The 26,975-nt window shown below is 38.0% G+C and overlaps 1 protein-coding gene and 3 pseudogenes across 1 annotated transcript; 2 read left to right on the top strand and 2 right to left on the bottom strand.

Annotated features, from left to right (window-relative positions):
* The first annotated feature begins 3,550 nt into the window (after nt 1-3,550).
* Nucleotides 3,551-8,948, top strand: LOC149018824 (transmembrane 9 superfamily member 1-like; annotated as a pseudogene).
* A 3,109-nt stretch (nt 8,949-12,057) lies between these two features.
* Nucleotides 12,058-21,834, bottom strand: LOC149018823 (uncharacterized; annotated as a pseudogene).
* Nucleotides 21,833-23,728, top strand: LOC149018822 (pentatricopeptide repeat-containing protein At2g36980, mitochondrial pseudogene; annotated as a pseudogene).
* A 651-nt stretch (nt 23,729-24,379) lies between these two features.
* Nucleotides 24,380-25,576, bottom strand: LOC149018821 (F-box/kelch-repeat protein At3g18720-like). The gene is made up of 2 exons (XM_089153977.1): nt 25,513-25,576; nt 24,380-25,328 (listed from the first exon to the last, which is right to left on the bottom strand). The coding sequence occupies exons 1-2, from the start codon at nt 25,539-25,541 to the stop codon at nt 24,380-24,382; spliced, it is 978 nt and encodes a 325-aa protein (XP_089010103.1). The 5' UTR covers nt 25,542-25,576.
* Nucleotides 25,577-26,975: the final 1,399 nt, after the last annotated feature.

The raw sequence follows: 26,975 nt of genomic DNA, 5'->3' as shown, positions 1-26,975 counted from the left end.
ATTTATGCTTACTTGTTATGTTTTATATATTTGAATTGTTTAAATCTCTTTTCTCTAGTTGGTTAAGTTCTCTTATGTATCATGTGATATGTTTTAGACTTGACTTGGCTTATATTGTAAGTATTTGTAGATTCATGGGCTGTATTGACATTGTCAAATGTCAGGATTCATGTTGTTCATCTGTTGATGTTGTGAGGTTCTGTTAATCTAGGTTGGTTTTGGATATCACCATGGATTTCTTGAAGTTTATACAAGTCTCTTGTTTAAAGTCTTACTTGTTTTAATTCATATATTTATTATGCTTGTGTTGGCATGAGTAAGTCTATGTGGTGGGTTATTATCTTTTGTGGAGATTGTATACTTGTTTTCATTTATCTATGGTGTGGTGATGTCCAGGTATGTTTGTGTTTGTTTATTAAGTTTGCATATGTTGCAGTTTTAGGGGAGATGCTGTCCAAATTTTTATAACTCTTTCTCTGTTTGTCTCAGTTATGAGATATTTGTCTGGTATGTGTATGTGTGCTCTTCATAGTTATATGAGTGAGTTATGAGTTATGAGTTATGATTAGGGTTTCTCTACCTGTTGCATTTGTTGCATGGTGTGCCTGTTGTGAGTCCTTTAGTGTTGCATGTTTAGTGCATGTCTAGGTACTTTGCATATTTTTTGTTTGCTTTGTACTGTGGTCTTTTTCTTTTGTTTGTGCAGGTACACTTGGACGATGACGGTTGAAGCCCAGTCTACTATGGTTGTTGTGTAGAGTTACAGATTAAGGGGGAGATTGTTGGGGTAATCTGGGTATTTCATGTATTTACCTGGTTTGTTATTGAACCGTCCGGTTCATGTGTTTGTATAAGGCATAGTTGGGCTGGTTTATTTCATTCACGTATGCAAACAGTGTCGAGGGTTTCGTGTTGTGATTTGGGGTTTGAGCTCTGGCGATTCTGGAGATTCGGAGATGGCTATTCTTCTTCCTGCTCTTCATCTTCTACCTTCGTTTGATGGTTGATTCTTGTGGTACTTTGAGGCAAAGTGCTTGGCAAAGGAAGGGAATCACTCGGTGGTGTTCTTGAGTGATTCGGTGATGGCTTGAAGTTGTTCTTGATGTTCTGATCTCACTCTGTGTTTGGTTCTTTGAGGCGATACCAGAGGGCTTTCATTCCTCATATGAAGAGGAAGACTCGATGTTGATTTGAGCATCAACTACTGCCATATACGGTCATCTCTGTACCCTTATTTTTCCCTGTTTATCTGTAATCTCTCAAGCTATAGTAGATTGGACTCTATCCTGAGTCCCGGAGACGTAGGCTCAAGAGCCGAACTCCGTCATCAAACACCTGTGTCTCTTCTTCTTCTTGCTTCCAATTTCTTGTTAAATCACACGATCAGTTGGCTTGACTAGGTTAGGGTTTATAGGTTGCGTATTTCATTTGATTCAATAGATAATTAATATGAGTTAATCACCTAATGCTAATGTGAATTGAGACCTGGGTACATCAAAGTTTAATGTCACCAAGCTTTGCAGCCCTATAGATTAATTTGAGGATCCATGGCCTGTAATAGCTAGCCTTTGTCTCCTTGGAAAAGAGGAGTCGATAAGGCTACAGGGTGAGAGTAAGAAGTAAGCTTTGCCCTCCTTATATAGAGTAGTCTCCCCTTAGAGTCATCCATCTCAATCAAGAAATTTAAGAATGTCTTCTTTCCTAGATTCTAGATAGAAACCAAGAGGAAGCGGGGAAGGAAGAAAACAATACAGAAAAAACGTCATATTGGTGGTGGAGAAAGGCCGTAATCCTCTACCACGAGTTTTTGTTTTCTAGTATGAAATTGAAAACCAATTACATTAAAATACACCTTAAAAATCGTTATCAAGCAATGGCACTCGGTACCTCTCTTCGACCTTTAAGTTCTATACTCTCAAATATATCTGAGGAGCATGCCACAGTTGCAAATGGCTAATTTTTGTCTAGTATTGAGTTGAGAAATAATCACGGCTAATTTGTTGTCTTGTATAGCACGAAAACTTACTTTCCCTTGAGGTATATGAATGCCCCCTTATTATATAGACTGGGTTGACCATGGCCTCCAGACCTCCAAAATAAACAACTACCTAGTCCCAATGACATGCATTTCAAAGGCAACTACTTGAAAATAACATTTAAAGGCTAGTACTCACAAACTCGTCTACACAGTACACACACTTTGGCAGGAAAACCAAGAGACTAAGATCCGTTTTTAATGTTGTTAGAGCAAAAATTAGGAACCATTTCCTCTATAAAAGAGAAAGAGACACCTATAAAGGGTTATCTCATGAAGATATATCATGAACCATGTATTTTCCCTTAAAGGCTTGTTTATTAGTCATTCAAACAAGTCTTTTTTGAGAACGACGTTCTTTGCGAGAATTATTTTCTAGCATTTTTATCAAAGAACAATGGTCTAAGCATAATTTTAGCCATTTGGTAAAATTTGTGCTGAAAACACTTGAGATGATAGACTTACAAAAAATATTATGAAATAATTGTGTGTGAATGATATTTGGGTTGAGTGTCCCTCACTAAAGTAATTTTGACATGCTTTTTTTTTTTTGAGAATGACAAAACAAGTCAAAAGTTGTTTTGCAAAAAACCTTCTTTGACACGAAAATTAGATCGTTTCATTTCCTAAAAATGAAAGTACGACCCATTTTACCAAACCTTTTTTGGTGTTCTTCGGCGTTATGAGAACGAAAGAACGCCAAAACCTGTGCATTGGCCCATTACCAAACACACCCTAAGCTGAAGGAAAAAAACAAGCTTTCCCCTCCTTGTATCAAGTCTTCCCTTAAAGTCATCTCCATCTCAATAAAGAAATTTAAGAATGTCCAGTTTCTTGGAAACTAGAAGGAAACCAAGAGGAAGCAGGGAAGGAATGGAAGACAGCAATAGAGATAAGCATCTTATTGGTGAGAGGGGGTGAAGGTAAGGGCCATAATCCTCCAATGCAAGTTTTTGTTGTCTAGCATGGAATTGAGAATCAATTACCTTCAAAGAAACCTTCAAAATTGATATAAACAATGCCAAATTGACTCACCTCAACCCCACTCACTGCTCTCCCCCATCTCCACCTGCCCTTCCATCTCCTTTCGACTCCCAAGTTAGTTTTGAGGATTTATGAAATATTTTCATGACCCAGGAAGAAGAGGATACCTGAAAAAGTAATTTAACATTACCCTTTTTAGTTTTGGAATATTAAAAAAATTTAATAATAAATAAACAAAAGAATTCCTTAAAACGCGTCATCATTTAATTGGCCGAGACAAAGAGAAGGTGCATAAGTTTAGAAGAAAGGATTAATGCCATGGGTATAATAGCAAGCATGTGTAAACAAATTATTTTTTGGAAACTCTCTTCTCTCGAGAGGTTTCAATTGCAGGGCTTCTTCTCTGTATGATTCATACTGAAGTTTCAGTTAATAACACCTTCTCATCTTCCAGTGGCAACAATAATGGCAGAAGGCGAAGACGCTTATCTCTCACACCTTTTCCACTGCCCTTTCAATTTGGTGCCATGAATGAATCCAACCCCATCAAGTACTCAGAGTAGGAGGTCTAGGAGGAACAGCTCTAGGGTCACCCCAGTTGCTGCCCCCACGTCAACGGACGATGCACCACCGTCTTCGGAGGGTGGAGAAGCTGACGATGTGGAAGAAGGCCCTCCAATGTTTGTTTGGGGAACCAACATCAGCGTAGAGGATGTTAATGCTGCCATTCTCCGGTTCCTTAGAAACTTCACAGACCACCCATCTCACACCAAGGGGAAATACATGAGGGCAATTCATCACATTCTTAATGTGGAAGGGGAATCACTCGATGTCGATGCTCAGGATGTCTACGACTACAATTCCGACCTCTACACCAAGACTTCATTACCCACTCGAGGTGCTGTCAATCTTCGATATTGTTCTCATGAATTTGGTTAGCCGCATCAAACTTCTATTCGAGAAGCACATCCAAGCTCGAATTTTCAACCTCAAAACATCCGTTTCCGTGAGGAAATCTGGTCAGCTTCTCTTTCTTATTTTTTTTCATTTTAATAGTGCTGACAAAGTTAATTGTATATCATATTAAGACTTCTAACGCTTTTGGATTTCATATAACCAGACATCGAGAAGATGGTTTTTGTGAAAGGTATGATCATCAGTTGTAGTTCCATAATACCTGAAATCAGGGAAGATGTATTTAGATGCCTTGTTTTTGGGTTCTACTACGACCCTATAGTTGTAGACCAAGGTAAGTTATCAGTTCAAGCGTGTTTCGTGTTTTACTTAGATTTTACTTCATATTGTTTTCATGTAATTCAATGTTATCTGAAAATATTGAACCTGTGATGTCCACTATTTATTCATGTGCAAATTCTGAGAATCTTTGATATCTGTAAAAAATTGCTTACTCTAACTGGCTGAGAATGGATTAAATGCTACATTCCATTTAATGGAGATATCCAAGTGTTTCCATAAATATGCAAGAATGGCTTGGTGGCTTGAAGCCCAGCCCAGACTCCTTTAATTTTCCCTGGCACTAAGAGCAGAGGGAATTTAGAAGTAAAAGGGTATTAGATTAATAAATAACAAAGAACAGTTTCTGGATCTCATGCTTCACATTTCCTTCATCTTAATCTAAGTTATTTCTCTCTCATAAAAAGCATATTGCAGAACATATTGCAGAACCTGAAAGTGTCCTTCATCCTGATTCAGTTATATGCATCAAGGTGGCTGAACCCAGTCAATGAAGGAAACATAATCAGGACATAAAAATGTAACTGGGAAAGGTGATCGTCTGGTGACCATGGTAATCATGGTCAATGGTATGCTTAATGGTGTGTGAATTGAAGTGATATGACCAACTTATTTACTATTGGACTTCTTATAGAAATGTTCAAGTCTACTCACTTGCCTGTAATTGAGATGAGTAGGTGGCATTTTGCATCCTTTTGGAAATTCCTGACAAGTTTTGGTCTTTTGCCTGCAGTATCAACTAGATGATCCGGTGACTCTCTGGGTGAACAAGGTTGGGCCCTATAATAATCCACAATAAACGTACAACTATTTTATCCTTCCATTTGGCCAAACATCTACAAATGCTGCTCACAAATAGGGTGGCCTTGGAGAGGTTCTTGGTGGGAATATGAGCTTATCAACACTCAAATTGAAATAAAGTTTCAGAGTATGTAATCTGTTGTTTTGTTTTTGGTTAATTTTGTTATTAAAGATGGTTGAGGAGCTCAAAGCAGGATGTACATTATTTGTCTTCTTTTTTTTTTCTTCCTCCTTTTGGCAGAAATGTGGAAAATGCTTCAATATGTGAGATCGAACTTGATGCAGCAAAGGTTAAGCAATTCAAGGATGCAATTGAGAGTAATTATTGGTTTGATTCTTCAAGGGTATGTTAGGTCTTTTCCAGCAACGATACTCCAACTCTCCATGAACTTTTCATTTCGGAGGAATTTTTTTATTCGGGTGGGGGGGGGTTCTTTTTGCTTCTTGGTTACTGATGAGTTTACTGTTCTGACATATTCCTCAATTGAACCGTCTTTTCTCGGCATCCTTTCTGGAATCCGGATCAGCGACCCCGTCGGGGAGCACCACAAAAAACAGGAGGCCAGGGGTGGTGATTGGAGTGTTTTTTTTAATATTTTTCAGAGGTGGCCCCCACCATTTTTGAGGTGGAAAAACCGTCGGGGAGAGTGCTCCCCGTCGGGGGTGATGATCCAGATTCTCCTTCCTGACGCATTCAATTCCAGATGATTTGCCTTTGTGGGGGTAGGCACTCTTCTCACTTTCATTCATTTTGTAAGTCCTCAATTACTATCTGACTCCATTGGCCATCTGATTAAACTCATCAATTATGGTCAGGTTTTGTTGGTGAGCACCATCCTGATAGAAACAATGATAACAAGCATTTGCTTTATACACCTAAGTATATTATTGTCAAGTACAACGAAGATCAGGTTTATTTTAAAGTTTTGTTGTTCATCCGTTGGATTTGCTTGGAATTGACTGTGACATTAATTTTCAAAAAATATTTTCTCTTCCAGATTATTCATGTCAATCTCACTCAGGATAAAGCTTAAACCTCTGGAAGCAGGGAAGAATCTGGATTTGACATATTCTGTCAAAGGATTCCAACAAATGTTACTTTTGCTCGACGTTTTGACATTTATCTGGACTATCCTTTCTTTGAACACCAGGTTGATAATGTTTCTTGTTGGTACATTCTTTTTCATGTAGTCATTGGGAAATTTGGTTATTTAATGGTCATTTACTACACCAGTAATCTTTATTTTCTTCCCGTTGGGGTAATTTATTGCTAATTTTAATGTTCAGATTGTTGAAGACTGTCTAGATGATTGCATAAGTATAACCAGCCAGATTAACAGTTACAAATCTTGTGATTGTTGTGTTCTTTGCATTTACATAATTACAATAGATTCTGATTGTTGAATGATTTTATTTTATTTTTCTATTTACAGATTCACTGGTTCTCCATTTTCAATTCTTTCATGATGGTTATCTTCCTCACTGGCTTGGTGCCAATGATTTTAATGAGAACTCTGAGAAATGACTAAGCAAAATACGCTCGGGAAGATGACGATCTGGCTTGGTTATCTTTCATGATGGCAATCATTGGAATGTTGTATGTCGGGTATGTTGTCATTCCTGGCTTTGATGAATTGTACGCTTATTTATGTTTACGTTATTTGATATGCTAATTAAGAGTATCATGTCTTCATCTTTTTCCAGTTCTTTTGCCTCTCTTTCTCTCTCGCTCTCTCTTTTCTCTGTCTTCATGTATAGAATGCATCTGATGGCCTCTGGTTGGAATTGATTTGCATCCATGTGGAATTTGGTTTTGGCCGACTCTATATGCAAACCCAAAGCAGATTGAATTTGATGTTATATTTTTGCAGTGCTGAATTTTTTGACTACCCACCAAGGTGGGGTTGGCTGCAATGCAGTGAAGGTCACATATATTGGGCATTTTCTAAGCAACAAGGTCTTTGGAAATTTGAAAGATCCCATTGTGATGAATTCAAACATTTTTAACGTTTCCAGAATGATTATGGCCAGGCTAGGTTTTGCCACGTTAATTTACAAGAATGTGAAGCTGAAGAATTTCCTTGATACTAATAATGTGAATCAAGACAAGAAGGGTTTTTTTTATTTTTTACTTTAGGGTCTGTTTGGTTACTTGAATCTAGAGATTTCAAATCTCTAGATTCATGAATCAGAGAATTATACCCGTTTGGTTGTAAACTCCAGATTCATGAAATCTAAAGATTCACCATTTTACACTAGAAACGTGAATCTGTAGATTTATGGGTAAGGGGTGAAATCCAGAGATTTCAAAAAATCTATACATTTCTACATTCACAAAAATCACGTCGATCAAATAGTTTTTTAGGATGAATCCACAAATTTCATTCCACAACCAAACATCTATTTTTAAAAATTATGACTCCATAGATTTGAAATCTCCAGACTCATGTAACCAAATAGGCCCTTAAAAAAAAGTGAATTCTTTGGGGGAGTTGGACTGCTGTGAGCATTCTTTGAACTTAGAGACCTCAGCTTTAGCAAATTAGATCTTGGTTTGGCTCAGAGTGTTGCTTGGATATGGTCAGTGTGTGGGGGTAACTGCCCTTCTTGTGCTGTCTTTTAATTGGTATTTCTTCTTCTTCTTCCTTTTTTCGGGTGAGTTTTTGGGAAATGAAAAAGGGGAAGTGGGCTGTGGTGACCGAAGACACAAACTGGGTGTATCTTTATATATATTTGATTGATTTTAATCTATCTACCATGCTGGGCACTTTCTGTGATATACTTAATGATTTCATTAGTTTTTCCATTTTCAAGTCTCTTGCTACCTTCTTTTGTGATATTATCCTCTCTCATTTATGGTAATAGTTTGTTTATTTCATTCTCTTCTATGTTTTGTGTGTATCAGGCGAGGAGCAGTTATCACAACTTTTATAGTGTGTTAGGCTCTTACATGATTTATTTTGGGTTATGTAACAGATGGATTATATTCGCGCAGTGGCGGTATGTTTCTCATCCATCTTCCTTGGTTCTTTTTGAAGGCTGCCTACTTTTCTGTTGGATTTAGGAATACTTATCTTTTCTAGCCAACCATTTAGATGATATTCTTTCCCATATTGGAAATGAGAAATTTAATACTTCTGTTTGCTTTTTCTTAATTTTCCCAGGAAAATACTGGATAAAATCGATGATCCTCACGGCATCCCTTTTCCCCTTCATGTGCTTTGGCATTGGTTTCATCCTTAACACAATTGCTATATTCTATGGTTCCCTAGCTGCTATTCCCTTTGGGACGATGGTGGTTGTGTTTGTAATTTGGGCTTTCATCTCCTTTCCTCTGGCACTTCTTGGTACAGTTGTTAGAAGAAATTGGAGTGGAAAAGCATCAAGCAATTCATGGTTGGTAGCAGTATTATCTGCTGATTACTGACGGTTGCTTATATCTTCTGTTCAGTAGTTCAGTGTTCCAATTGGCTTGCAAATTCATCATGTACATGAGCCAAATGAAGTTTTGCTTTTTTTTTTTTCCGGTTAGGTATGGTACTTGCTTTGGTTGATGTTTAATGAAGTTTTGCTTTTGCATCCAAGGAGTATTTTTTTTTTTTTCTTTTTCGTCAACATCATCCAAGGAGTTTCTAATGTGATATATCAACTTGATGAAAAGAGGAATGTTGTGAAAATGCCATAAATAGCCTTGAAGATTAAAGTTAATTTGATTCTTGTGACCTTTGATTTTCAGGAACCAAGATTCCCACAGCTCCAGACATTGACTATCGAACAGAGGGCGAAGCTGAAGAGCAGTTTTCTATACTTCGATGATCCAAGCTTATGTGAATGGATGCGGAGTTTGAAGCTGGTTCCTCCTGAACCAAGTTAATGGATATGGCAAAATGGGTTAATAGTCCTGCCAAATGTGTTTCTATTTTGGCTAATATTAGCAACTATCCCAAAATGGAATAGAAACAATGCGGACAACCACGTTCAATTGATTATTGAGATTGTACAATATTTAACTCCCATATTAGCTCTCTTCTAACACTTTATGTCAATATCTCAATCTTTTCTTCTAATAATTTCTATTAATAAAAAAAAAGAAACTTAAGTAGAGCTAAAAATTATTTAAGTCAAATTACGCATCATTAAAAAATCTATACTTTGCTTCAATTTAATTACATTAAGAGCAAAACCTACATTAAGAGCAAAACTTCCATGTGCATTTGCACGTGTGTTTTTACTAGTATATATATGGTATGTTAAAGCACTTTATGTCAATATCTCAATCTTTTCTTCGTATATATATATCTATATGATATATCCGAGTATGAGGTCTTTGATCTTCACATGGTTGATGATCATTGGCCAAAACAAAAAATTTACAGGGATAACCTTCTTTTTAATTGGATTTTTATTTTTTTTGGGGTGAGCATTGTATTTGGTTCAAAAAAATGGTTTATCAATTTAAAATTGAAACTGAATCCAAGCAAACTAAACGTAATTTTTGCATTGAAAACAATAACAAAAACAATTTGGCTTAGTTTTAACAATCACTTTTAGTCTCAATTTGTAGGTTTTGATGATGAATTCTTATTATGTTGTGACCCAAATTCTTGTACCTGACTTAGAAGATGTACTCGCACTGTCATATCTGACTTGTTTCAAGAGATCAATGATGGACTTCAGACTTTGGTTGGTACGGTATAACCCGACTTAATGGATCAACCTGTTTACCTGATTGATTTCTCTATATATGCACCTTATATTCACCTACAAGGTCATTGAGAGATTTGTAAATTTTCACTTTATAGTTTTGGGGAAGAGGCCTTGTAGCACAATTCTAGTGATTGGTTGAAAGATCTCCATTGTTTTCTTCTTTTACATAGTAGAAAGTTCTTCTTCTTCTTCATCCTTGGATGTAGCACACTACATTGATATATGAACCACATTTAATCTCTATGGGTTCATTCATTTTCTTTCTGTTTTCAATTTGTGATTTCATGGTGTTTGTTCTAACAATTATATTAGCATGAAACACCTTCCAATGGTGGAAAGAATTGCAGTTGATCTGATGTTGTTGTTGCTGCTTCTACTTCCCTTATATATTTCCTCACTCAGTCATCCAATGATTCATTTGTCTTCTCGTCCTACACTCAATGGCATATCAATGAGGCGAGGGGTTCAAAGATATGTGGACCATCAAGTAGAGTGACTCCAATTGACTGTCCCCAACACTAAATTTTTTTTGTATGTGGGGGTTACTGCTATTGGTATTACTATTGGTTGCATAAGACCAGAGTTTTGCCAAGGAGGATTATCGGGATTGGTAGCTTACCAATGAGGTCTTCATTTAATTACCACTTATGACATGCCAAATTTATAATGGATCAGGAGAAGATATTGACTATATTGCACCTTATTGATTTTATGTAACTTTTTACTATGTTTTCCAAAATTTTGACTTGATTTGGGCGACTCAACCAATTTATGATCGAGTTTGGTCATTTTTCATTAAAAATAAAAAAAAATGGTTGAATTGATATAATTTTTCATAGAATTTTCCAAGATTTCGACTTGACTTGTCTCACAGGTAGTCAAAAGTTAGAATTTTCAGACTATACTTATCATACTATTATTTGCTCAAAAATATTGGGAAACTAATGGGAGTACCAGTAATTTTGGGTGTTTTTTCCTTTTTTGAGATGGATTTTTTTTTGGAAACAGAAATTGTGGACCAACACCACAATCTATATGTATGTATATATATACAACATTTTTTTTTTGTACGAAACACTGTGATATATAATGTCTATCTGTCTCCATGATTTTCTTTACCGGTTACGTCAAGTAGAGTTAATTAGTCTCGACCTCCCTTTAGCTGTTTTATTTTTCTTTGTCTAGCCGGGTCTAGTCTTAAGAGAAAACAAAAGGGAAATGGTTGTTTTTGTTTTGGTTCCATTCTCTTTCTATTTCCCAATAGAAGGAGATGCTTCGGGCATTAGAGAAGGTCTCCTAGTAGTCGCAGCGAAGGGGGATAGATTATTTGTGGGTGGGAAGTGAATGTCATGAGTTGATTAAATACTGTAGATGATGACATTAATAGCTTCTTTCATGATAGATATTAATTGCTTCTCTTTCTTATTAATTTTGTCTTGATTTCTCTTTTATTCCAGGAAATGCAACTTTATTGCTTATTCACTAGCAGGGAGGTAGTTACCTCAGCAAGGGGACTAGGTGCCAGTTTCCAGCCTTGTTAACCTGTTTTCTTCCTTTGCTTTGGAATGATATTTGCTTTACCAAAACAATGACTAAATATATTTAGCAAAGCTTGATACAAGCTGTCCCTACAAACCCTTACCGCTAGCATTTTCACTTAGGCCTACTCTTAGTACTGTAAGAATCCTGATTTTTTTTTATTTGGCCTTTATCATTTATGCCATAAACTATGTTTTCGTTTTAGAATTGACAAACATCAACTCTTGAACTTGTTCCTAAAGAAAAGAAGTACAAGACCAAGAATGTAAAGACAATCAGACACCAATATCGAGATCCAACTATTGGAAAGGAAATAGTAAAGACTCGATGATAATATTGCTTTTGAGGCCTAGTCAATATCAATGAGAAAGAAAAAAGTTTGTGGCCAACGGCTGGTGCTCCAAACTTAAGCATCAAAGAGCATATAGATAAAGCCATGGCTTTACCATCATGCACTAAAAACTTTTGGAAGTGTGTGTCTTTCCATAGTATAGGCTTTCTACTGCTATCGTATCCACCAGGGACTTGAAAAGCAGCAGCAAAGGTCATTGTGGCAACAAGGGATATGCTACTATTTGGAGGCTTTGTCCCACTACCTTTTCTTGCCACTATCTAGTTTCTAATTTTGTTGCCGCTGCTGCAACTTCCTCTTGCCAATTTAGATCAGAGTGTGGTGCTCCTCATTCAATCCTATTGTCCATTTTTCTTCTCCTCTAATGGCAAAGTGTTGTCGTAGGTTAAAAGTCATGAAATGACACCAACCACTCTGCAACAAGAACATGAAATTTCAATAGGAGCTGTTACATTTATGTTACGTAGGGTAAATTAGAACCAAATGGACAAATATAAACCCTAACAAAATAGACTTGGTGGCAAGACTTTGAAAAGACAAAAAAAGGACTCACAGTGAAGAAAGGCTCTCCTTTATTGTGGCTTTGCAAGTGATGGAGGCAAAAATCAGCTGTCTCGCCCTTTTTGTTCGTAGTGCCTACGCGTATACTTCTATTTGAAATAAATAGTTTCATAATCTCAAGGGACCCTTGTCTTGCAGCAAGATGAAATGGGGTGTTCCCCTAGTCATCCAGCTTTTACGTAGTCCTCTAGTTCTTTTTTTTTTTTTTTTTTGTTGCCAACCCCGGTTTTCAAGGCTTTGCCCTGACTAATCCGGTGTTCGACCCGGGTCGCACACCTGGGTGTGGTGGGTGAGTCTCCCAGTGGGAATTTTTTGCATCCACAAGGTTTCGATACCAGAACCTTGCTTAAGCGGACCAAGCTGCGTACCACTTGGACCAAGCTCCTCTAGTTCTACTTGCTATAAAGCAAACCTGATTTTCTTAAAATCCTTCCTCATTACAGCAAAATGAAGAACACTGCAACCCCTTTTGTGTACAGACTCCACGGAGTCACGGGGAGCTGTGGCGGACTGCAGAGTGCCCCCCGGATTTTTTAAAATTTGTTATAAATTCCTTAATTTTTCTAGTTTTTATACTAATTCCTTTATTTTTCTTCAGCTTTTTCTCTTCTCACATGTGAAATGTCACTATTTCCCCCCCCAATATTGATAACAATTTTTAAAAGTAATATAATGGGTATAAATGTCATTCCTAATTAAAAACTAGTTCCTCAATCCCTATTTATTTTTCCCTCTCTTCTCTCTCAATTAAATGTGGGTTAAAGGAAATTTTTGAAAAAAAAAATCATATTAGATATTCAAAATGTCATTCCTAATTAGAAACTAACTCCTCAATTCCTATTTATTCTCTCCTCTCTCATATTCTCTTCTTATTTATTGTCTTCCCTTTCTATAAGTGTGGGTTAAGGAAAAATAGGAAAAAAAATCTTCTCCACAATGAGGTACTTTTTCTCTTTCTCAATTTATTCATCATTTCTATTTTTTTCTTTTTTTTTTCTATTTTTTTTTATGTAATTTTATACTATTTGTTTCTTTATTTCTTTTGCAATTTTGTTATTTGATTTTATATTGTGAATAAAATGTCTATTTGTTAAAAAAATATATATATTATTATCAATAATTTACGTATTTTTTTAAATGTGCGGGCCCTACAAAATAAGCATTAGTAATTCCCAACGGGAAGGTTATTTGGACTTTTATTCTTCAGCCCCACACTTTTGAATCATGGGTTTGCCCCTAGTCTAAGCACCATTTGATGAGATCCTAGAGTATACTAATGCTTGGTTTAAGAGCAACAATGTGAAGTACTGAGAGACCATCTTTATCTAGTTGATATGCACTAGAAGTACCATCCGGCCTTAGTAGCAGCTCTACTACCTTGTTGTCCCAACTTTTAGAAGCGCTGCATAGTGGAGAGCAATCCTTCCATTTTCATCTACCTTATTCACAAGTTCTCTTTCTTCTTGAAGAGTATTTTCACCACATCTAGCATTATTGGCAATCAGAATTGGAAGAGTTCTTAAAATAGGAAGGTTGGGAGAGAAAGAGGAGTAATAAAATTGCAAATATACCTAGATTTGCCTCAACAATGGCTGCATGTAAAGGCGTTTAACCTTTTGGTCCTACATAAGCAGTAGATGGGCAAGTGTGAAAGATTGGTCGATTATGTCTACGTGTCCATCTCTAGTAACCAGGTAGATTGGAGACTCCGCAGCTTCCCCATCAGCATCATAGTTGGAATGCCCTAATTCAGAGTCTACCCTAATCAACTTCTTTCACTGCACAAAATCATGTCTTTGAACGGCTTCATGCAAAGGTATGTTTTTGCTCTTAGTTATCATCGTTATTTTCTCACAAGCAAGTTTTGTTTTGCTCCTAGTTCTCATCCTTATTTTCTCACGAGCAAGTTTTGTTTTGCTCGTAGTTCTCATCCTTATTTTCTCACGAGCAAGTTTTGTTGCTCTATTTATGGGTTCTGAGTTATTTCCACTTTCAATGTCAGGATCATGAGAAGGCCATGGAAGAATATTTTCAATGAGAAATTCGGCTATGGAAGCACGGACCAACTCTAGCAAGCTAATGAAGGGCAATATCACTTGTTGAGTTCACCAGTGTGAGAAGCGATAAGCTTATGCTATAGTTGGTGCCCCCATTCTATGCTTGGATTGTTTTGGAGAAGCACAGCATACACTTTCTTCACAGAGTGTGCGTGACCAAACCTCACAAAAATGTGAAGGGTATTTGTTTTCTTGAGGAGTTACTCTCAGCAACTGGCTTGAATCTTTTTCTATCCCCTACTTAAGAAGTTCAATGTCACCACGCTTTTAAGGGTGGAAAAGAGAAGGAGCTGACAAGGCTTTGAGGTGAGGACCGAGGAGAAGAAATAAGTATTTCCCTCCTTATATCGAGTTTCCCTTTAGAGTCATCTTTATCTCGATTAGAAAATTAAGATTGTCCTCTTTCCTAGAATCTAGACGGAAACTAAGAGGAAGCGAGGAACGAATGGAAATAAACAATAGAGACAAAGCATCTTATTGGTGACGGAGAGACGGGAGGGGAAAGGCCATAATCCTCCAATGAGAGTTTTTGTTATCTAGTATTGAATTGAGAATTAATCACCATCAAAATCGATACCAATCGATGCAACTTTGTACCTCTCTTTGACCTTTAAATTCTACAATCTAAAATTTAGCTGAGGGGTATGCCCCAGTTGCGAATGGCTTCATTGACTTGTAAGTTAATCCATTGCACCTGAATTTTCTGTGACATTATATATGTTAATGTTGGAATATCTAATTAATCTTTATGTCAGATCACTAAGTTGACAGGAGATGCATGAAATTACCAATGAAACTTTGTCAAGTGCAGTAATTTCCCATTTAGTCACTTTCTTCTTTGTAATAGTGATAAAAAAACACATTGAACAACTTAACTAATCGTCTTCCTAATGCTTTGCAGGTTTCAGGTTTTAGAGCTTCGTCAGACCATTCCTTTTTTCTCCTTCACCTTTCTTTTTGTAGGCGATTTAAGGAGTACAACAGTTAGTATATTTGCACATTCGCCTTTTTTTTTTCTTTTTCTTTTTTTTTTCTTTTTTTTTTTCTTCTATAAGTAATCTTCTCACACTGTCAGCTTCTTTTACTTCTTAGTTTTGGTTGTAAATTAGTTTTTTGGAATTTTTTTTCTTCTTCCTTTTTTTAGTATCTGAGGTTCATCCGGGCCAGCTTGCGCACACCTCGATTACATCCTCATGGAGGAGCTTTGTTGTCCACAATGGTCAAACCCATGACCTCTCCAATGAGAAGTATGGATCTTGCCACTCTACTAACCCTGCATTGACAGTTTTTTAGAATATTGGATGGCATTGGACTACACCAATTTCTCTCGAAGATTGAAGATGGAGCCTTGAAAAAGGAGTGGCCAACCACATCTGAGAAGACTTGAGGATAGGACACTGTTCTTCGTGTGTGATGGGTTAGAAATTTAAGTGATCGATCCAAGGACAAAGTTAAGTATGAGCTTTATTTTTCTATTAATTTAGACTTGGAAACGGTCCCTCGACCCTCTTTGACCGTGTGTATTAGTGTCCAACACTTTGGCTATGGCCTACAGGCTCGAGTCTGGATCTTCTATTTGTTAAAGTGAAGGTCTGTGACTCTATGCTTCATTCACACTTTTCTATCACTCAGTGGTAGTCGGGTTTAATTTTGAATGTTGACTAATGAATCTAAGAAAGAACTTCCATTAGTCCCACACGGACCCCATTCCTACTATATGGTGGAAATATATGAGGGAAACAAACCTTTACCTTAATGGGTAGAAGATCTAGACTCCGTCAGCACTACTTCCCAAATGGTATATTGCTTTTACTGATAGTGAAGTCAATTGGGTTTTATGGAAGGCTCAGGCCTTGTATAAGAAAATTTTCTCCATTTATAATGCATGTTAATAATTCAAATGAATGCTTAGTTTTGATGGTCCAAACATTAAAATTTTGGCCTTGTGGGCAAGACAAGGTCAGAATATTCTCTCCTTGAATTAAGGTTACATTTGCGTTTTTAACCAACCATAGCCTAACTTGACCTAAACATTCTATAAGAAAATTTTGAAAACTATGGGATAAGAATAATGAAATTCCGAATTAATTATTTCATTATGGTGGTCAACGTTAGGTTAAGGTCAAGGTTGAATGTTTGACCTATTCCTATTATGCCCATTATAATAGGATTAAAGCGAGACTAGATCATTCTTGGAAAAATAAAGAATAAAACATTTTTAAAAAACAATTATCAAATAAATACATAGTATTATAGACAAGGGAGCTTTTATTTAATTAATGCCGCCAAATGGTGCAAACCCAAGATTTCCCTTAGGGAGGTTGGGCCTTTAACCACTTTACTAACCCCCCATCATTAGTATTAATCAAAGAAAAAAATACTGTACAAGCTGGTTACATTTATGTGATCACATCAACCACCCAATTTAGTCGACTTCCTAATCAACAAACCTGAAACAGGGTCAACACAGTATATCCCCTTCTAGCTCTAGCAATTCCTGCCGGCCATGCTTGAATAGGAATAAACATTCGCTTCTTGGCTACAGATTTTGCTAAAAAAACTGATACACCATTTGTTTCTCTGTAGCAATGCGTAATCTTCCTTCTACAACCTCAAGATTCGATTGTAAGACCTACCATCGTTGTAAGATAAAAGATGGAGGTTTTCTCTTTGAGATCAAGTGACGTACTCCTTTGTCTATCTTTTTCTCTTGAGATATTCATTATCATTCAAATCAAACCTTTAGAGATCCATTATCCAATTTGTTAGCATGTCTTGTGGTCTTACGCTCGCAATACAAAACTGTATGAACAACATAACTGCAAAACACAATTAGCCCAAACAAGGCAAATCAAGCCCAGTTTATCCATAAGGCCCATTATCATCGTTAAATCCTGACCATACATTGAAGCCCTAAAGGCCCACCCAACACCACCGGAGACTATCGACAGAAAATGTTGTATAGTCTTAGTCCCACATCTAGTAGAAGTATGAGTTGTTATCCCACATCATAGAGAAGTAGGAGTTTGTTGAGAGTTTTAGTCCCAGTTCGAGTAGATGTGGGAGAAGATAGGATGGGGAGAGGCTATAAAAGGATGCCTCCCCCTCCACATGTAATTCATCCCAAAATCTTCCCTCTTGTATATTTATTTATCTATAGTGGAGTTTTTTCTCTTACCCGTGGTTGTTTCCCTTTAAGGGTTTTCCACGTAAATTCTTGTGTTCTTCTTTTCTCTTATTTGTTGATTGTTCTATTCGGTGGGTTTTTCATAACCCAACAGTGGTATCAGAGCAAGGTTTTGTTTTCATCCTACGGAGGTGCTGCAGAAATTTTTTGAAGTCATTATTCAGGTGTTTGTTTTCTTTTCGGGTATCCTGGAAAGGTATATTGGGTGATTAAGTGCATGTCTAAGAAAATTTTGTCTAAGGAGTCTGGTATTTAAGCGGACCATTTGTGTCCCTCCAGTCTTTCCTGGAAATTTTCCTGGTGTACTTTGGTTCAACAATATACCAGTTGGAAGTAACTTGAGGAGATACTTTTCACGTGAAATAGTGGGAGTTATTCTGTAGTAAAAAATAGTTCGTGATAGAAGCAATGGCAGCAAAGATCCACATCGGCAAGTTTGACGACACAAAATTCTCATTATGGAAAATGAAGATGAAGGCATTATTGATAAAAGATAACTGCCTGGAAGCCATCAGTGTTCAGCTGGCGGAGATCACAGATAACGAAAAGTGAAACAGAATAGATGCAATGGCCCTTTCCAATTTGCATCTGGCATTATCTGATGATATTTTAGCAGGTGTAGAAGAGAAGAAAACTGCTAAGGAGGTTTGGGATCACCTCATCAAATTGTATGAAGCCAAATCACTTCACAACAAAATTGGTATCACATCGCAAGGGTGTGTTGCTAAAGAAGAGATTCTTTACAGCGAAACAACAACATAATCCAACATGATAGATTGGAGCTCACTGATGCTTGGATCTTGGATTCGGAGCACATATGACACTGACCATCTCTAGAGATTGGTCTTCACACTTATGAACCTAATGATCATGCCTTGGAGATTGCTGGAGTTGGCACTATCAAATTGAAGATATATGATGGTATGACACGCACTATTCAAAATGTTGGGCATGTGAAGGGCCTAAAGAAGAATCTATTGTCTTTGGGACAGTTAGATGAAATTGGGTGCAACACCCGCATCCAAAATGGAATGATGAGGATTGTCAAAGGAGCGCTAGTTGTAATGAAGGCTGAAAGGGCGCTGCAAATTTGTACAAATTAATAGAAGCAACGTGTCTGGAGGCAAAAGCATCAGTTGCATCAACCGGTACTGCGGAAGAGATGACAAAAGTGTGGCATCAAAAATTGGGCCACATGTCAGAGCAAGGGTTGATGGTTCTCGCCGAACGGAAATTACTCCCGGGCCTCACAAAGGTTTCATTACCCTTTTGTGAGCACTGTGTTACAAGTAAGCAGCATAGATTGAATTTCAATGCATCTGCTTCCAGGAGTAAAAGTATTATGGAATTAGTTCATTCTAATGTTTGGCAAGCACCTGTTACATCTTTGGGAGGAGCAAGGTACTTTGTATCTTTCATTGATGATTATTCTAGAAGATGTTGGGTGTTTCCTATCAAGAAAAAGTCAGATGTGTTTTCAGTTTTCAAAACATTCAAAGCGCAAGTTGATCGAGAAACTGAGAAGAAAATCAAGTGCCTCAGAATGGACAATGGCGGTGAATATACAGGGGATGACTTCTTTGAGTTTTGTAATCAAGAAGGCATCAAGAGACAACTCACGGTGGCTTACACTTCTCAACAGAATGGAGTAGCGGAGCGGTTGAATAGAACTCTACTCGAAAGAACGAGAGCCATGTTAAGAACTGCAAGTATGGCTAAGTCCTTTTGGGTAGAAGCAATAAACATTGCCTGCTACGTGATTAATCGATCACCAACAAGATCGATTGATCTGAAGACACCGATGGAGATGTGGACTGGCAAGCTAGTTGATTATTCACTCCTGCACACATTTGGGAGTCCTGTGTACGTGATGTATCATTCCCAAGAAATTTTGAAGTTGGATCCAAAATCCAGAAAATGCAAATTCTTGGGATATGCTGATGGAGTCAAGGGGTATCGACTGTGGGATCCCACTCCCCACAAGGTCGTCATTAGCAGAGATGTCATTTTTGTAGAAGATAAGCTGCAGAAGGAAGATGAGAGTAGCATTTCAATAGAAATTCCGGAGAGTACAACAGTTCAGGAGGAAGAGAAGTCCAATCCAGAAAATTCTTCTGGAGCAGAATCAGAAAATGAGGAACAAGTACCAATTCAGTCTACAACTGTAGAAGTTCGACGACCAACTCGTGAAAGATATACACCAACCTAGCAGTCTGATTATATTATGGAGAGCAATGTTGCATATTGTCTTCTAACAGAAGATGGAGAGCCATCAACATGCAAAGAAGCGATTGATAGCTCAAAAGCGTCACTTTGGATGACAGCAATGCAGGAAGAACTAGAAGCTCTTCATAAGAATAAGACGTGGGAGCTTGTATCTTTACCGCATGGAAGGAAGCCCATTGGTAACAAATGGGTTTACAAGATCAAACGAAATAGTGATGATCAAGTAGAGCGGTATCATGCAAGATTGGTGATCAAAGGATATGCTCAGAAAGAAGGTGTCGATTTCATAGAAATCTTTTCTTCAGTGGTTCGACTTACAGTTGTCTGGATACTTCTGACACTTTGTGCTACGTTTGATCTACATCTTGAGCAGTTAGATGTAAAAACTGCATTTCTTCATGGAGATCTTGAAGAAGAAATCTATATGCTCCAACCAGAAGGTTTTCAAGAACCAGAAAAGGGGAGTTTGGTTTGCAGGTTGAACAAATCTCTATACGGCTTAAAACAGGCGCCAAGATGTTGGTTTAAGAGATTTGATTCCTTCATATTGAGCCTTGGATACAACAAACTTGCTTCAGACCCTTGTGCGGATTACAAGAGGTTTGGTGATGATGATTTCATCATTTTAGTGTTGTATGTCGATGATATGTTGGTGTTAGGCCCCAACAAAGATCGGATCGTAGAATTAAAGGCTCAGTTGGCTAGGGAATTTGAAATGAAGGATCTGGGACCCACAAAGAAGATTCTAGGGATGCAAATTCACCGAGACAGAAATAATAGGAAGATTTGGCTATCTCAGAAGAGTTACTTAAGGAAAGTCTTGCGCCGCTTCAATATGCAAGACTGTAAGCCAATTTCTACTCCTCTTCCTGTTAATTTCAAGTTATCCTCAAGTATGTGTCCTAGCAATGAAGTAGAGAGGATGGAGATGTCTTGAGTACCGTATGCATCAGCAGTGGGAAGTCTGATGTTCGCTATGATATGTACAAGACCGGACATTGCACATGTAGTGGGAGTAATTAGTCAACATATGGCGAATCCAGGACAAGAGCATTGGATTATAGTGAAGAGGATCCTAAGATACATTAAAGGAGCCTCGGATGCTGCTCTATGTTATGGAGGATCTGAATTTATTGTCAGAGGATATGTTGATTTTGATTTTGCAGGTGATCTGGATAAAAGGAGATCCACTACTGGCTATGTGTTTACAATTGCAGGAGGAGCTGTGAGCTGGGTATCTAAACTCAAGACAGTTGTAGCACTGTCTACAACAGAGGCTGAGTATATGGTAGCTACACAAGCTTGTAAAGAAGCAATCTGGATAAGAAGATTCATGGAAGAACTTGGGCACAAACACGAGAAGATTCTCTTGTATTGTGACAGTCAGAGTGCCTTGCACATTGCAAGGAATCCAGCTTTTCATTCTAGGACAAAACACATAGAAGTACAATATCATTTTGTTCGTGAAGTGGTGGAAGATGGAAGGGTGGATATGTAGAAGATCCACACGAAAGAGAACCTAGCAGATGCATTGACAAAGGCAATCAACACTGACAAGTTCATTTGATACAGATCCTTGTATGGCTTGACAGAGACGTAGACAGCATGGTGGTGGCAAGATAGAAAATGATGTGGAGATTAATTGGTTCTCAATCTAATCTCCAAGTGGGAGATTGTTGTATAGTCTTAGTCCCACATCTAGTAGAAGTATGAGTTGTTATCCCACATCATAAATAAGTGGGAGTTTGTTAAGAGTTTTAGTCCCAGTTCGAGTAGATGTGGGAGAAGGTAGGATGGGGAGAGGCTATAAAAGGATACTTCCCCCTCCACATGTAATTCATCTCAAAATCTTCCCTCTTGTATATTTCTTTATCTATAGTGGAGTTTTCTCTCTTGCCCGTAGTTGTTTCCCTTTAAGGGTTTTCCACGTAAATTCTTGTGTTCTTCTTTTTTCTTATTTGCTGATTAGTCTATTCGGTGGGTTTTTCATAACCCAACAGAAAAGACAATCAAGTTTTACTTCCGGCTTCTATTTCACGAACCTTAGTGTGGACTCATAGATATATGGCCTAAGTCGCTTGACTGACATAGCTCTTGCGTCCATATGATGAATCTCCGAAGAGAATGACATGCGTTCAAGCTTGTTTTGCACTACGTCTACAGTCTACGCGCTTGCGAGATCGGGGTGGGTTGATTGTGCGAGAAAGCTGTTCGATGAAATGCCGCATAGAGATATTATTGCTTGGAATGCGATGCTTGTTGGGTATTCCCAGTCGGATCATTCCCAAGAAGCCCTCTCCTCTCTCTTTTCTCCCACATGAGGGTTGTTGCACATTTGATGCCTGATCATTTCTCGTTCACCGCCACTCTGAGTGCTTCGACAAATGCCGGTGAACTCCTTTATGGAAAGAAGATTCACGCTCTCGTTATTGGTCTGGGCTACCAATCTTATTTGCCCGTCTGCAATTCGCTTAGAGACATGTACGGAAAATGTCACTCTCCGTGCTGTGCAGTTGAAGTATTTAATGAGATGAACCTCAGGAGTGAGGTTTCGTGGTGCTCCGCCTTATTTGCATGTGTTAAAGCCGGTTATCTCGTTAGTGCCCATGAGCTATTTGATACAATGCCCACACGGGGGGAATTTGCATGGAATATATTGATAGCTGGTTATGCTCGTTGTGGGGAGATCGAATTGTGTTTGAGCTTGTTCAACGATATGCAACGAGCTGGTTGCCGGCCTGACATCTGCACATTCACTGGCCTCATGAACGCCTGTGCTGAAGTTGCAGTGCTTAGCTACGGAATAATGGTGCATGGTTGTATCATCAAAAGCGGGTGTAGCTCCGCACTGGAAGCTAACAACTCAGTTTTAAGCTTTATGCCAAACTAAGCTTCTTGCACGATGCTGTGAAGGCTTTTGCATCTGCCAGGACTAGAACCCAGGTCTCCTGGAATGCAATGATCGATGCTTTCATGAAGGTTGGAGACATCGACTCTGCTTTAGCTATGTTTTGGCAGTCACCTGAGAAAAATGTTATATCATGGACAGCTATGATCTCAGGGTATGCAAGGAACGGGCACGGAGAAGAGGCCATTGGTTCCTTTGTTGATATGATGAGGAATCTTAACCATACCCGATGACTTCACATTTGGGGCTCTCCTTCATGCGTGTTCTAACTTGGGAGTTCTCAGGTGTGGTGGGATGGAACATGGCTCTTTATTCCGCCATGGGTTTCATTCCTTCACCTATGTTGGCAATGGCTTGGTAAACATGTACACCAAGTGTGGTGACTTAGAAGGATCATGGCAAGCTTTTCTTGATATAATCAACAAAGATCTGGTCTCCTGGAATGCGATGCTATTTGGGTTTGGCCTGCATGGTAAGGCTTTTGAAGCTGTAAAGCTTTATGAAGAGATGGTGGGTTCTGGTGTAAGGCCTGATAAGGTGACCTTCATTGGATTGTTAATGACTTGTAACCACTCCGGGCTAATAGAGCAAGGCCTGGTGTTTTTCAAATCAATGCAATCAGATTATGGACTTGTTCATGAAGCAGATCACATAACATGCATGGTGGGCATGCTTGGCCGGGCTGGGTTCTTGGAAGAAGCAACAGAGATGGTTGAGGAATATTCAAGAACAGTGAGCATGAAGACTAGCTCACAAGAAGCTCTTCTTGGCGCATATGTTGCGCACGGAAATGTGGAGCTTGGGACAAAAGTGGGAGAGGATTTGATGATTACAGAACCTCAGAGATGCTAGCTATGTGCTACTGTCAAACTTGTATTGTGCAAGTGGACAATGGAAGGAAGCAGAGGATGTGCGGAAAGCATTGGTGAAGCAAGGGGTAAAGAAGATGCCTGCATGTAGTTGGATTGAAGTGGGAAACAGGGTTATGGTCTTTGTAGCTGGGAAACATTCTTACCCTCACATGGAATACTTGTATAACACATTAAATTTTCTAAAATCTGAAATGAGAAATCCAAATTTGTTTGGCTTTGAAAATTATAAAGCATTTCTATCTTAAACGATGAAATTTCATGGTTTTATTGCTTGAACTTTGGAACCTCATACAAGACTTAAGTAACCCCCAACCCCAAACAATTCAACTGAAAAGAATGAGTATTTGGGTTTAAACTATGTTACTTACCATGAGGTAAGTGTTTTTATTTATAGAAGAAATTCAGGTATTTTACAGATACTGGATTTGTTACAATGATTACAAAGAGTTGAGAAAATATAGAACTTTTCAGATTTGAATTGAGTTCAAAATTTTAAATTTTAAATATTTAAAAAACCCTGATGGATATCCTTAGGATTCTATTTATCATCAACGAACTAGAGATAAACAGGAGACCTTCCCTAGTTTTCCTGTGGAATCAAAATACAAAATAGGACTTTACCGTTCATGCAACAACATTACTTGAAAACTGCAAATCCTGAGTTGACATTATTCTCCATAGAGATTCCATCTGCAGGATTTTGCAAATTAAAGCGACTAACAATTGAAACACCACAAAGAAAGGACAAAATAACTATTTGTTTAAAAAATAATAATAATATCAGCAAGTCTGCATAAACAATCAAATCTAGCGTATTATGAAAAGGGAGAAGAAGTGAAATCAACAACTCAGTTTTCTATATTTGAAGTTTTTGAGCAGAATCAAACCATAATGGGTCACCAACTATAATTTGGAGGTAGCTGATTGAATCGAGGTACAATCCATACACCTTTAAGGTGCAGAGCATCTGGTTCAGTGATATTCTCATTGAAAACCTGGCAGTTGTGATCATCCTCAGGCAAAACTTTTGCTCCACAAATGGAAATGGAAAAAGGTTCTCTACGTCCCAATATTTTCTCCATTTTACTTTTCCTGAAGTGATCTCTTACCGCTGAAAATGGAAGTACTGATGAACACTCACTAGAAGTTTTAGTAGAAAGCACAACGTAAGGAATCCATTCTACTTTATCCGAAGAGAAAGTTACTAATGAATCCGAATCCCGAAAATACCAAATGCCACCACAATATGCGGCGCACATAATGTTGGGTAGGTGCTTGTAGTTGTCGACAAAAACATGTTTACTCCATTCAGTAGCTCCGCGTCTAATCAAATTTAACACCCAGTTCTTGCTATCTTGACGATGAATGACACAGACAATGCAGTCCTGCGAAGTAGGAGATGATGAGATTGCTCCAACGTATTCAGGAAAAGATGAATCAGGCAATGGTGGGAGGTCTATTCTTGCTCTGGAGAATGGGCAGAAGAAGAAGATAGAACCATCTCTGTAAACAAGAAGCCATCCTCCATCTGATGCAATACAATTCGCACCTTCCAACTCAGGGATATCTATGAAGTAAAGTTTTGATTGCGATTTGTTTATCAAAGAGCACTTAGAACCATCGTCATAAAGTAGAAACCATGGCATTCTTTCAATTTCAGCTGAAGCATTAACAGAAGCAGAACGCCACGAAATACAAGTACTGCGGAAACCCAACAGCTCGATTATACCCAGACGGAGTGCGATTAATTCAAGAAGCTCAGGAGGAAGTTCAGACCAAAATCCTTCGGCAGCAACGGAATCAACAGCAAGCGAACGATCTTCTTCTTGGCTGGTCTTTTTACGACTAACATTGAGGAAGACATGAAGTTACAATCGAAATAGGGCAAAAAAAAAAAAAAAAAAACCCAGGTTTCATGCTTTATGCATGATTTAGATATCCACAATAAAGGGTTTTATGATAAGTTGAACCGGAAACATTATGAAAATCAAGAATGACACAGATAAATTGTAAAAAAGAGAGACCATACCCATGTTCATCTGTAAACAAAGACTCCATTGCCGACGCGAGAGAGAAGAAGCGGCGAGTGAAACCTTGAATGACTACTTAGGCATTCTGCCTTCTAAGGTCTCTTCTACCTCTTATAACCTTTGGTGATCCTTATTAATGATTTTTGGTATAAAAAAAAAAAAAAAAAAAGAAAAAAAAATGATTTCAATTCCATTAGTCGCATCAAATAGCAAGACTCGACGAAATACAATAAATTAAACGGCTAGTTCTTTTTTTTGGTAAAAGAAAAGAGGGGATGCAATGTTTGGACTTTTTATTGAATGCAACCTAGCGCCCCCCTGGCTATACAATGTTCATATTTTTTATCGAATGCGACCTATGCAAGCATTAGCCCTGTGATATGGAAGTTTCCTACCCAATCGAGGCTCCACACGACATGCAGTTGGGACAGGAACCGACCGTCTTGATCGACTTATATGGCAATTGTTCTCAGTTGGGAAGGTCAACTCAGTAACCGATCGAGTGGGACCAACGACAAGGAGGCATATCCCAGGAGAAACAACAGCCTTCGTCAAGTAAACTTACCAAATATAGAAGAGTTAACACTTACAGTATAAATACAAAGACACTCCCCTCCGGTAAGCATCCAATACATTTTGAACATATTTCCTCTGTGACCCACTTCCATGTCTTCTAAGGAATACATTCTGAACCATCGATGATTTAATTGTTTGTGTAATATCAAATACACGGGGCACTAGAAGTTAAAATGTACCTATTACATGATGCCTTACTGGTGAAGAATTAAAATTTGGAAAACCAGGTTTTCATCAAGGTCACATTTTTGATGCAGTGCTTTTTTAATTAATTCACCCGCCACACCCCCCACCAAGAAAAAGGCTTTCTCAGTACCTTCATATCTGGGAATAATTGCCACTATAACGTGCTTAGAGAGTGGATAAAACAAATACAACACTTTCATCGTGCTGTGCTTTTATTTTTGAAGCTCTTCACTTCTTGATACCACAATCATTCATTCTCATATTCTTTTAGTTCTTTTGTTTTCTCAACTTTTATTTGGTATATATATGCACAGAAGCAATGGTGCACATCAGAGAATGTTTAATCCAATCTAAGCCATTGTCTCTGCTTTACAGGGTGATTTATTGATGAAGATGTTACATGTAGGATTCAAGAAAAGAGTTTTAAGTGAAATCAAACCGTATCAGCCAAACAGCTAATTGTAATGAGTTGATTTACGAAACTTCATCCCTCTTGTATTACATCTTGACCTCGATGCTATAATGCTTAGAAAAATTGTAGCTTTCTTTTCCTCATCCGCGAAGTAGCCATTGAGATCGAGGATCTAGACGACCAAGTTGCTTACAGTGCACTTTGGAGTGGTATCACTCACCAAAGACTTCTGGAAGTACTATTGACGGACAAGCCCAAAACGTACGGGACACTGTTGCGCAAGTGTCA

Source organism: Hakea prostrata, chromosome 4, assembly GCF_041222555.1.
Source record: "Hakea prostrata isolate BN-2017 chromosome 4, UWA_Hpros_2, whole genome shotgun sequence".
Taxonomy (NCBI): domain Eukaryota; kingdom Viridiplantae; phylum Streptophyta; class Magnoliopsida; order Proteales; family Proteaceae; genus Hakea; species Hakea prostrata.
This window is presented reverse-complemented; position numbering and strand designations above follow the sequence as displayed.